This window comes from Furipterus horrens, unplaced genomic scaffold (genome assembly GCF_987537825.1).
Source record: "Furipterus horrens unplaced genomic scaffold, mFurHor1.1.pri manual_scaffold_13, whole genome shotgun sequence".
In the NCBI taxonomy this organism is placed as follows: domain Eukaryota; kingdom Metazoa; phylum Chordata; class Mammalia; order Chiroptera; family Furipteridae; genus Furipterus; species Furipterus horrens.
This window is the reverse complement of record NW_028327183.1, coordinates 43,612,103-43,622,992: the sequence shown is the minus strand read 5'-3', so window position 1 is coordinate 43,622,992 and position 10,890 is coordinate 43,612,103. Positions and strand designations below refer to the sequence as shown.

General features: G+C 56.9%; 1 protein-coding gene across 1 annotated transcript; it reads left to right on the top strand.

The window, feature by feature from the left end:
- The first annotated feature begins 1,878 nt into the window (after positions 1–1,878).
- Positions 1,879–10,735, top strand: FLT3LG (fms related receptor tyrosine kinase 3 ligand). The gene is made up of 7 exons (XM_090261109.1): positions 1,879–2,252; positions 2,946–3,056; positions 3,234–3,287; positions 4,635–4,778; positions 5,262–5,400; positions 7,281–7,459; positions 10,518–10,735. Exons 1-7 carry the CDS (start codon positions 2,049–2,051, stop codon positions 10,716–10,718), a joined length of 1,032 nt encoding a protein of 343 aa, XP_090117235.1. The 5' UTR covers positions 1,879–2,048; the 3' UTR covers positions 10,719–10,735.
- The last annotated feature ends 155 nt before the right edge of the window (positions 10,736–10,890 follow it).

Sequence of the window (10,890 nt, the reverse complement as noted above, 5' to 3'; positions counted from 1 at the left end):
CAAAGGCTCACCAGTTCAATTCCCAGCCAGGGTACATGCCTGGGTTGAGAGCCAGGCCCCCAGTTGGGGGCATGCGAGAGGCAACCACACATTGATGTTTCTCTCCTTCTTCCTCTCTTCCCCTCTCTCTAAAAATAAATAATTTTTTTTTTAAATCTCAAAAAATAAAATAAAAATGGCAGAGAGCATCCCAGGCAGAAGGAACAGCATGTGCCAAGGCCCATAAGTGAGCAACAGCTTTGGGGGAGCTGGAGTGAGTGGAATAGTGAACCCCAAAGGGTATGCCCACATCCTCATCCCTGGAACCTATGTTTGTGACCTTATTTGGAAAAAACAGTCCAGGCAGATATAATGCAGTTAAGGATCTTGAGATGAGATCATCCTGGTCCATCCACATGGGCCCTAAATCTAATGACAGGTGTCCATACAGGAGACAGAAGAGGGCAAAGCCATGTGCCCAGTGTCTAGCTCCCCTCCCGTGTTCTCCTCCCACTGCCCCTCCCCCCAGGTTGGAGGTGGGGAGGTTGGCAAGTTAGGCTGATATCCTGTGTCTCAAAACCCCAACCGTCTAATCATGTGATTGGTCTTTCTGGGCTGACGAGCCCCCCATCTCCAGTCCTCTCATTAGCATAAGCTCAGGTGAGGTCAGGGGGCCCTCATGAGTAACAAAGACACTCCTATCACTTATCTGGGAAATTCCCAAGGACTTAGAGGTTGTCTCCCAGGAACCTCAGACGTAGACCGGATGCCTTCTCTCATACAACAATAATGAAGAAGGAAGGAGGCCAGGATTCGTTTGCTTATTTAACAAATACTGATTGAGCCCCTGCTCTGATCCAAGTGCAGCTGTAGGTGCTGGAGATCCAGCAGGTGAACAGACACTCACCATGGGCCTGGAGCGGAAGTCCTGTGGGGCCAACCAACAAGGAAGACGATAAGTAAAGTGCATGGTGTGCCAGAGATGACGTGGTGAGGGAAAGAGCAAAGCAGGGGTGCAATTTGAGAAGGGGTGATCAGGGAAGACTTTGCCCCTGCGTTTAAGCAAAAGCCTAAAGAATAAAATGGGGGAGGAGCCATGAGGGTATATGGAGGGAGGGCATGCAGGCTGAGGGATCTGCCAGTGAGTGCAAAGGCCCTGGGGCAGAAGTGTGCTTGCCCCAGGAAGCCAGGCAGAGAGGGAACCAGGCTAGATCTTGCAGGTCTGTGTGGGCCACAGTGAGGACTTGGTTTCTGAATTCGAGTGGCAGGAGGTGGAGGAGGAATGAAAGCTGATTTAGGTCTCACAGGAACCTATGGGATTGGGGGAGGAGATGCAGTGAGGGCCAAGGCCGGGAGAGGAGGCCACAATGGACTTCAGGTGGGAGATGGTGGTGGCAGACCCCAGGAGATGGTGGTGGGTGGTGGTGAGAAGTGATTGGACAGACTCTGGATACATTTTGACAGTCAGCCAACAGATTTCCTGACATCTTGGATGGTGTGGGCAGTGAGAGGCCAAGAGCCACAAGTCCATGCCAAGGCTCGGGCCTCAGCATCTGTATACAGAAGACGGGGGTGGGGGTTAAGGTTCCAGGCAAGGATGAAGGCTCAGGGTGATGTCCTCCCAACCTGCATAATGTGGTTCTAGTTAGAGACACTGGCGGGTTCCAGACCCAGCTCCTCATTCAGTCTTTCCTGCCCAGGAGAACCAGCCCACCCCCAGCCCTCCTGGGCCAGCGCCCTTTGGGGCGTGAGCGGCCACCTGTCACCACCAGGCGGCGCCCCAGGCTTCAGACAGCCACCCCAATTCACTCTCCCCTCCAAAATGCTCTTTCACTTTCGCTCTCCTGCTGTCACCCGGCCCAGCCCCTTCCACACCCGGCAGGGGCAAGCCTGGTGCGGGAGGAAAAATGGGCTCCGGGTCCCCGAGGGGCGGGGCAGGGGTGCCCCTCCTGGGGCTGCGGAAGGAGGAGTGGGGGTCAGGTCCCTGGGCCCCTGCCTGGGGAGAGTTCCAGGGATCGGACGTCAGGGTTCTTAGAAGGGGAGATGAGTTGTCACCATAACTGGGGCACATGCAGGAAACCCGAGGGAGAAGGAGGCGGAAACTTAGCCACATCAAGGGCCAGGGGAGGGGCGGGGAGGTGGAGGGGTGGATGAGGAAAGGGCTGGGGTGTGGGGGACCAAGACCTACTCTTCTGTCCCTTCCAAGATCTGGCTACAGGCATGAGGGGCCTCCGGCGGAGATGGTAGTGTTGGCACCAGCCTGGAGCCCTACTGTGCGTATATCTGAGGGACAAGGCGGGGAAGAGGAGGGCTGTGTCAGGACTGGCAGACAGGTGGGAAGATGCAGAGAGGTGGAGGGAAGACGGACAGGGGTGGGAGAGATGGGTGGGGTGGGGGGAGATGGATGGGTGCAGGGAGACAGGCAGGGGTGAAGAGGAGATGGACAGAGGTGGAGGGATATGGATGGATAGGGGTGCAGTGATTTGGACAAGGGTGCAGGGAGACGGGCAGGGGTGCAGGGAGACAGGCAGGGGTGCAGGGAGACAGGCAGGGGTTGGAGCGGTGGACAGAGGCGGGGGAGATGAACAGGTAGGAGAGACAACAGGATGGGAGAAGAAACAGAGGGAGGTGAGTGCAAACAGGGCAGAGGGGACCCGACGGCAGGAGCAGTGGGAGGGCAGAGGGGTAGACGGAGCAGAGCAGATTTAGGGCAGAGCCAGCAGACCCCGAGGTCAAGGGGCCAAGCTTATGGGCTGGGGCAAAGGGGACAGGACTGGGCAGTGTGGGGCAGAAGCAGAGAGACCAGGCCAGAGGCCAGAGGTGGGCAGCTGTGAGCCAGATCGAGGAGGGTCTGGGGACTGAAGAGGTCGACGGAGCCCGGGAAAGGAGAAAGGGAAGAGAATAGGGGCGGGGGGAAGCCTAGGGGTAGGGTGTGGAGCCAACAGAGGTGCCCCCTTTCCCCACAGACCTCCCTGCTGCTACTGTTGCTGCTCAGCACCGCTCTGGGTGGGACCCCAGACTGTTCCTTCCCCCACAGCCCCATCTCCTCCACCTTCGCTGACACCATTCGTAAGCTGGTGAGCGCCCTGCTCTCCCCTCTGCTGCTGGCCTTTCTGTGCCTCTGGCGCGGAGTCTGAGTTCCCCCCCTTTGGGTCCCTGTGTTTGCGGCTCCCTGTCCCTTTCTCCCTGGGTCCCTCTCCATAGATCTGTTTCCTTCTGTCTCCGGCCCAACCTGAATCCATTTTCCTCTGCAGTCGGATTACCTGCTTCAAGATTACCCAGTCACTGTGGCCTCCAACCTGCAGGACGTGAGTCACAGTTGAGGGGGTAGCGCGGGGATGGACTTGGGAAAGACACCCTACAGGCACCGTCCCTCAGGGGACCAGCCTAGTTTGCCCACCTGGTTCCCTCCTCCCTCAGACCCAGGGGCCCAGCCCCACAGCCCCTCCTCCCTCAGACCCAGGGACCCAGGACCCCAGCCCCGCCTCCCTCAGACCCAGGGGTCCAGCCCCACAGCCCCTCCTCCCTCAGACCCAGGGACCCAGGCCCCCAGCCACGCCTCCCTCAGACCCAGGGGTCCAGGCCCCCAGTCCCTCCTCCCTCAGACCCAGGGGTCCAGGCCCCCAGCCCCTCCCACCTCAGACCCAGGGGTCCGGGCCCTCAGCCCCGCCTCCCTCAGACCCAGGGGTCCAGGCCCCCAGCCCCTCCTCCCTCAGACCCAGGGGTCCAGGCCCCAGCCCCGCCTCCCTCAGACCCAGGGGTCCAGGCCCCCAGCCCCGCCCACCTCAGACCCAGGGGTCCAGGCCCCAGCCCCGCCTCCCTCAGACCCAGGGGTCCAGGCCCCCAGCCCCTCCCACCTCAGACCCAGGGGTCCGGGCCCCCCCCTCCCACCTCAGACCCAGGGGTCCAGGCCCCCAGCCACGCCCACCTCAGACCCAGGGGTCCAGGCCCCCAGCCCCTCCCACCTCAGACCCAGGGGTCCGGGCCCCCGACCCCTCCCACCTCAGACCCAGGGGTCCAGGCCCCCAGCCCCTCCCACCTCAGACCCAGGGGTCCGGGCCCCCGACCCCTCCCACCTCAGACCCAGGGGTCCAGGCCCCCAGCCCCTCCCACCTCAGACCCAGGGGTCCGGGCCCCCGACCCCTCCCACCTCAGACCCAGGGATCCAGGCCCCCAGCCCCTCCCACCTCAGACCCAGGGGTCCGGGCCCCCGACCCCTCCCACCTGAGACCCAGGGATCCAGGCCCCCAGTCCCTCCTCCCTCAGACCCAGGGGTCCAGCCCCCCAGCCCCTCCCACTTCAGACTCAGGGGTTCAGGCCCCCAGCCCCGCCCACCTCAGACCCAGGGGTCCGGGCCCCCGGCCCCTCCCACCTCAGACCCAGGGGTCCAGCCCCCGGCCCCTCCTCCCTCAGACCCAGGGGTCCAGCCCCCGGCCCCTCCTCCCTCAGACCCAGGGGGCCAGCCCCCCAGCCCCTCCCACCTCAGACCCAGGGGTCCGGGCCCACAACCCCTCCTCCCTCAGACCCAGGGGTCCAGGCCCCCAGCCCCTCCCACCTCAGACCCAGGGACCCAGGCCCCACAGCCCCGCCTCCCTCAGACCCAGGAGCCCGCCGCTCTGCCGGAGGGATCCGGAGCTAAGGCTGTCTCTCCCCAGGACGAGCTCTGCGGGGCCTTCTGGCGCCTGGTCCTGGCCCAGCGCTGGATGGGACAGCTCCAGAAAGTGGCTGGGTCCCAGCTGCAGCAGCTGCTGGAGCATGTCAACACCGAGATACACTTTGTCACCTTATGTGCCCTCCAGGTCAGCCCTGAACTTGGGGGACAAGTGAGGGGCACTCCTAGGGAATGGGAAACGAGGCCCTCTCAGCTCGGCCTTACTGCAGATTTCTTTGGGCCGGAGGACCTCACGGGAGGCGCAGCTGGAGATCCAGGCTCACTGCCCGTTGCTGGGGAATACGCACCAGAGGGTGGTGAAGGGTCTGGGCCCGTCCACCAATGCCGAGTTTATTTCTCAGGAGCTGTTTCAGGGTGTTGCTAAGGGGGTCTCTTCCCTAGCAACCAGGACAAGGAGGTGCTCTAAATGCCCTCTGGACCCGGGCCTCCCTGGGCCTTGTTGCTGGGTGTTGCTAAGGATGCTTCCCCCTAGCAACCGGGGGGAGCAGTGGTCCAAACTCTCCCTCTGAGACCCTGGCCTCCCTGGGCCCGGTTGCTGGGCAGGGAAGGCCCGGGCCTGCGGAGACGCAGGGGGCGATGCGGTGGTGACGTCTCCCTCCCCTGCCCCCAGCCCATCCCCAGCTGTCTTCGCTTCGTCCAGACCAACATCTCCCACCTCCTGCAGGACACCTCCGAGCAGTTGGTGGCCCTGAAGCCCTGGATCACCCGCTGGAATTTCTCTGGGTGCCTGGAGCTGCGGTGTCAGCTGGGTAAAGGCGCCTAGCCGCTCCCCGCCCCCAACCCTCACAGCCCCGCCCCCCTCCGCACCCAGCGTCTCAGACCCCACCTGTCCCTGTGGGCTGTGTGACTTGGGTCCCCCAAGTTCACGCTCCTGTCCAGATCTCAGTTTTCCCGTCTCTGAGAAGGGACGACAGTCCCTGCCTGTGCCATAGAAATGCAGTTTATGCAAAGTGGCTTGTTTAGGTGTATACTTTCTAGTAGCCATTTTGTTTGTTTATTTAGTAACCTCAGTGTGTGGTTGCCTCTCATGCACCCCCACCTGGGGACCTGGCCCGCAACCCAGGCATGTGTCCTGACTTTGGTTCACAGGCCAGCGCTCATCCACTGAGTCACACCAGCCAGGGCTCTAGTAGACATTTTTTAAAAGTTAAAAAAAAAAAAGGTAAATTTGCTCTTATTCAGGATTTTAATATTCTGTCCGCCTTATCATGGTGTTATTCAGAGTCCTTCTGTCCTTGTGAAGTGTGTCTACTAGATCTGTCCAGTTCTGAGAGGGATATTAAAAAAAACTCTCACCCTGAGTAGATCTTTCTCAATTTCTCCCCACATTTCCAGTCTTTCTCACCCACATTTAGCCTTGTCATTTTTATTTTATGCATATGACCGTTCATTACTCAGCCAAGTTTTATTGACCATCTACTTGGTGCCTGGCACTGGGGACACAGTCCAGAACAAGAATCAAGGTCCATGCCCATGTGGGGTGGACACCCTACTCAGGAGATAGATAACAAACATGAGAACAATCAAATAAACAGGAAGATGTCTGATTATGTGGAGCCCTGCACAGGCGCTTAACAGAGGACTCACAGTCTGAACGGGCTGGCTGGGAAGTCACTGAAAAATGGGAACAAGGGAGCAGCCAGTGCAAAGGCCCTGAGGCAGAACCTGCCTATAGGGATGAGGCCTGGTTGGCTGGAGCCAGAGAGGGAGAGAGAGTGGGAGAAAAGGGGACAGAGGGAACAAAGGGGACCAGATTGCGTGGCCTTGTAAGCCATCAGAACTTCATACATTGTATCTTTCATTATTATCTATTTGTTCATTCAAATATATAACTTACGTAAATTAAACTCATAATATTATTTAGTGCGCAGTAAGTAGTACGTTCTGGGGATAAATAAGACAGATAAGCCCTGGTTGGGTAGGTCAGTTGGTAAGAGTGACACCAAGGTTGCGGGTTTGATCCCTGGTCAGGGCACAAAGAACCAACCAATGGGTACATAAGTAAGTGGAACAACAACTTGATCTTTCTCTTTCTCTTTCTCTCTCTAAGAATCATTTAAAAATTATGATTTTTTATTTATTTTTAGAGAGAGGGGAAGGGAGGGAGAAAGAGAGGGAGAGAAACATCAGTGTGTGGTTGCCTCTTGTGTGCCCCCAGCTGGGACCTGGCCCGCAACCCAGGCCTGTGCCCTGAGTGGGAAACGAACTGGTGACCTTTGGTTCACAGGCTGGCGCTCAATCCACTGAACCACACAAACCAGGGCTAAAATTTTTCTTAACTTAAAAAAAAAACAGACAGATAAGAGCCTGTCACCCACATGCAGCTCACAGAATATTAGGGGAAGAAGAATAAACAAATCAACCCAGAAGCACTTAGGCAACCCCTGTGAAAGGGTAATTCGACCCCCAAAGGGGTTACAACCCACAGGTTGAGAACCGCTGCTCTATATACACTCATTTAATTTCTGTGACAACCTTAGGACGCAGGTATAAGGATTGTCCTCACTTTACAGATCAGGAGATAGGCACAGAGAGGCCAGCAGCCCACCCGAGGTCACACAGCCAGCACCAGGAGGGCCTTTCTCTGGCCTGACCCTCCTTGGTCAACCAGGCTCCTCTCTCCCCATAGATTCCTCCACTCTGCTGCCCTCAAGGAGTCCCAGGGCCTTGGAGGCCACAGCCCTGCCAGCCGCTCAGGCCCCGCTGCTGCTGCTGCTGCTGCTGCCCCTGGCCCTCCTGCTGGTGGTCGCTGTCTGGTGCCTGGACTGGCGGAGGAGAAGGCGGAGGACGCCTTACCCTGGGGAGCAGGTGAGCCAGCAGGGTGATCAGAGGGGCTGGGGAGGATGGAGGGGTGGCTGGAGGCCCCAGTTGCCTGGCTGAGGCTGACCCCTGGGGGCCGCAGGTGGCCCCATCTCCAGTCCTGAGGAGCATCGACTTACCTTGCTGAATCTTCACCAAACTGAGTACCCTGGACTTCGTGTGTGTGTGTGTGTGTGTGTGTGTGTGTGTGTGTGTGTGTTTAGGGCTAGGAGTGGGGGAGGGGGGTCAGCTCTGGATGCTGGACAGACTGGAAGAGAGAGGCTAGAGGAGATTGCATGAGGGTCCAGAGAGAAAGGACAAGGGCTGAGAAGGGGATGGAGAAAAGGGAGGGCAGAGTCAGGGATCAGGAGGGACAGGGCTGGAGGTTGACAGGCTCTGGCGGTGGCAGAGATGACCCTGGGTCTGGCCCAGTGACAGGGCCTACAGGGGGGAACCTGGGGAAGGAGGGAGGTTAGGGAAAGACAATGAACTCACTGGGGACCTGGGGACCAGGGAGATACTGGATGCAGAAATCTGCAAGCCAGGGGACAGTGGCTTCCTGGAACATGGGGAGGGGACCACCTGTGCACAGCCCGCCAGGTGTGAAAAAAACTCAGGGTGTTCTCGTGACTCTGGTCAGCCTGGGGCCAGTGTGAGTCGGGGTCTGAAGATCGCCCCAGGAAAATCTAGGCCTCCAGTGTCAGGCAAGAGAGCCGAGTCTGCCTGCCCAAGGCAGCAGGGTGATGGAAGAAAGAACCTGGGACCAGATGTGGGGGAAGGAGGCACGGGGGTCGGAGGGGAGGAGAAAGGGAGGCTCCAGTGGGTTCTGGATGGTCCCAGAGGGATCCAACAGAAACACTTTGCAGTAATTGCTTGCACACCAGGGCCTCGGGGACACAGGCCTTGTGCCTAGGCTTTTCGCAAATTCCCTCACTTCATTGAGAAGCAGGTGCCATTATTAGTCCCATTCTGCAGAGGCTGAAACCAAGGCACAGAGAGGTAGTCAGCCAAACGTCACACAGCTCGTGAGCAGCAAAGCCAAGATTCAACTCTGGGCTGCTTGGTTCTGGCTTCTGTGCCTTTTACTCTTCTGCCTCAGTTTCCTTATATGTACAGAAGACTAACAATAATCTTTCTACCACAGAGTTGTGCAGAGGGAAATTGAAGTAACATATGTAAAGCCCTGGAGCAGTACTATCCAATGGAAACAGAACACAAGCCACATATGATTTAAATTTTTTTAAAGACTTTATTTATCTTTAATAATTTATTTTGTTTGCTTATTTATTTTTAGAGAGAGGGAAAAGGAGAAAGAGAGGGAGAGAAACATCACTGTGTGGTTGCCTCTCACTCGCGTCCCCTACTGGGGACCTGACATGCAACCTAGTCATGTGCCCTGGCTGGGAATCGAACCAGCGACACTTGGCTCGAAGGCCAATGCTCAATCCACTGAGCCACAGCAGCCAGGGCAAGACTTTATTTTTAGAGAGAGGGGAAGGGAGGTAGAGAGACAGAGAGAAACATCCACGTGTGGTTGCCTTTCACATGCGCCCAACTGGGAACCTGGCCTGCAACCCAGGCATGGGCTCTGACTGGGAATCGCACCAGCGACCCTTTGGTTTGCAGGCCAGCGCTCAATCTGCTGAGCCACACCAGCCAGGACTGATTTTAAATTTTCTAATAGCCACATTTTTAAAAAAGTTGAAAGAAACTGGTTACTTTAAATAGTGTATTTTATTTCACCCTCTGTATCCAAAATATTATTTCAACCTGTAATCAATATACTTTTTTTCAATCCTCTCTGAGAATATGTTTATTGATTTTAGATAGAGGAAGGGAGAGAAAAAAAAAATGGATGTAAAAGAGAAACATCGATCAGTAGCCTCCCGCACAGGGACCGAACCCACAACCTAGATATGTGCCCAAACTGGGAATCGAACCCACAACCTTTTAATGTACAGGACAATGCCTAATGAATTTAGCCACCCGGCCAGGGCATAATCAATAGTTTTTTAATGGTATATTTTACATCCCTTTTTCATACCAAGTCTTCCGAATCCAGTGTGTATCCCACCGTCATAGCACATCTCAATTCAGACACTTTTGTGTTTTATCAGAAATGCTTGACCTGTACTTAAGACTTCATGAGGCGTATAGCAGCAAGAGTAGATTCACCTGCTCAAGTTGTTTGAAACATGGTTCTTCCAATAACTGGTGGAGGATCAGTTTCTAAAGTTAATGGTTTTTAATTTCAGCACTTGTATCCAGAATAGGACTTCATTACAATTTTTCTTTCTTTTTTTAATCCTCACCTGAAGAATATTTATTGACTAAAGAGAGAGAGGGAGAAACATCAGTCGGTTGCCTCCCATACACCCCCCCCCCCACTCACACACTCGGGGATTGAACCAGCAACCTTTTGGTGTACGGGACCACACTAACCAACTGAGGCACCCTGCCAGGGCTACAATTTTTCCTGAGAAGTAATACCCATATCGGGACATTTTCTTTCCGGCTTGTGCCTGTCCACCTGTTTTTCCATTTTCCCAATAACCATACTATTTAGTTAAAATTGGGCAAAATTTACGCTGGCTGGTGTGGCTCAGTGGCTTGCGCCCGGCCTACAAACGAAACCAGTGTCGCTGGCTCGATGCCCAGTCAGGGCACACCCCTGGGTTGCGGGCCAGGTCCCCAGTTGGGGGCGCACGAGAGGTAACCCCACATTGATGTTTCTCTCCCTCTTTCTCCCTTCCGCTCTCTAAAAGTAAATAAAACCTTTTTAAAAATTAGGTGGAATTTAAAATTCAAGTGCAGTGGCCACATCCCAGGGGCTCAGGGGCTCAGCCGTGTCGCGGCTGGGGTGGGGGCTCTCGGATCCCCAAAGTTTAGCAGCGAGTTCAGCGAATTCTCTTCGACGGGGCGGCGCGGGCCCGGGAGGGCTGGCCGGGCGCGGAGCTGTTCCCGGCGCTGTCTGTGAGGGCCCTGGGCTCGCCGCTTCCCCCGTCCTCTGCCCCCGGGTCCTCACGCAGCCCAGGGAGACGGACACGTCTGTCACCCCATTTTACAGAGGACACCGAGGCCCGGAGAGAGGCGTCACCTGCCCGACGACACAGAGCCGGGACTCGGCGGAAGCCAGCTGGAGACCGGTCCCTTCCTCGGCGGCACCGCTGTCCCCCCAGGGCGGAGGCAACACCAGCACCCCGCGCCGGCCCCAGCCCCTCCTGCTCGCGTCTGTACAAAGCCCGTGTCCCCCGGAGGTTGTATATAAACCGTCTTTTTCTACCAGCGCTGGTCGGGCCTGTCTGTGGATGGGTTGGAGTCTCGGTTTTTCAGTTCTTGCAGCGTTTCATGCGCCTGTTTTCCGAGGCCGCCGGGGGCCCCGGGACAGTGCAGGGCGACGATGGCCCTCCGCGTCACAACCAGCCCAGCCCTCTCAGGGT

What these genes read in the sequence shown, in the direction of transcription:
- FLT3LG (XM_090261109.1), top strand. Translation starts at nt 2,049, where the DNA reads ATGCAGGAAACCCGAGGGAGAAGGAGGCGGAAACTTAGCCACATCAAG. An exon ending in CTGACACCATTCGTAAGCTG is followed by an intron (nt 3,057 to 3,233) that starts GTGAGCGCCCTG and finishes TTTCCTCTGCAG; the next exon opens with TCGGATTACCTGCTTCAAGA. An exon ending in TCACCTTATGTGCCCTCCAG is followed by an intron (nt 4,779 to 5,261) that starts GTCAGCCCTGAA and finishes CCCTGCCCCCAG; the next exon opens with CCCATCCCCAGCTGTCTTCG.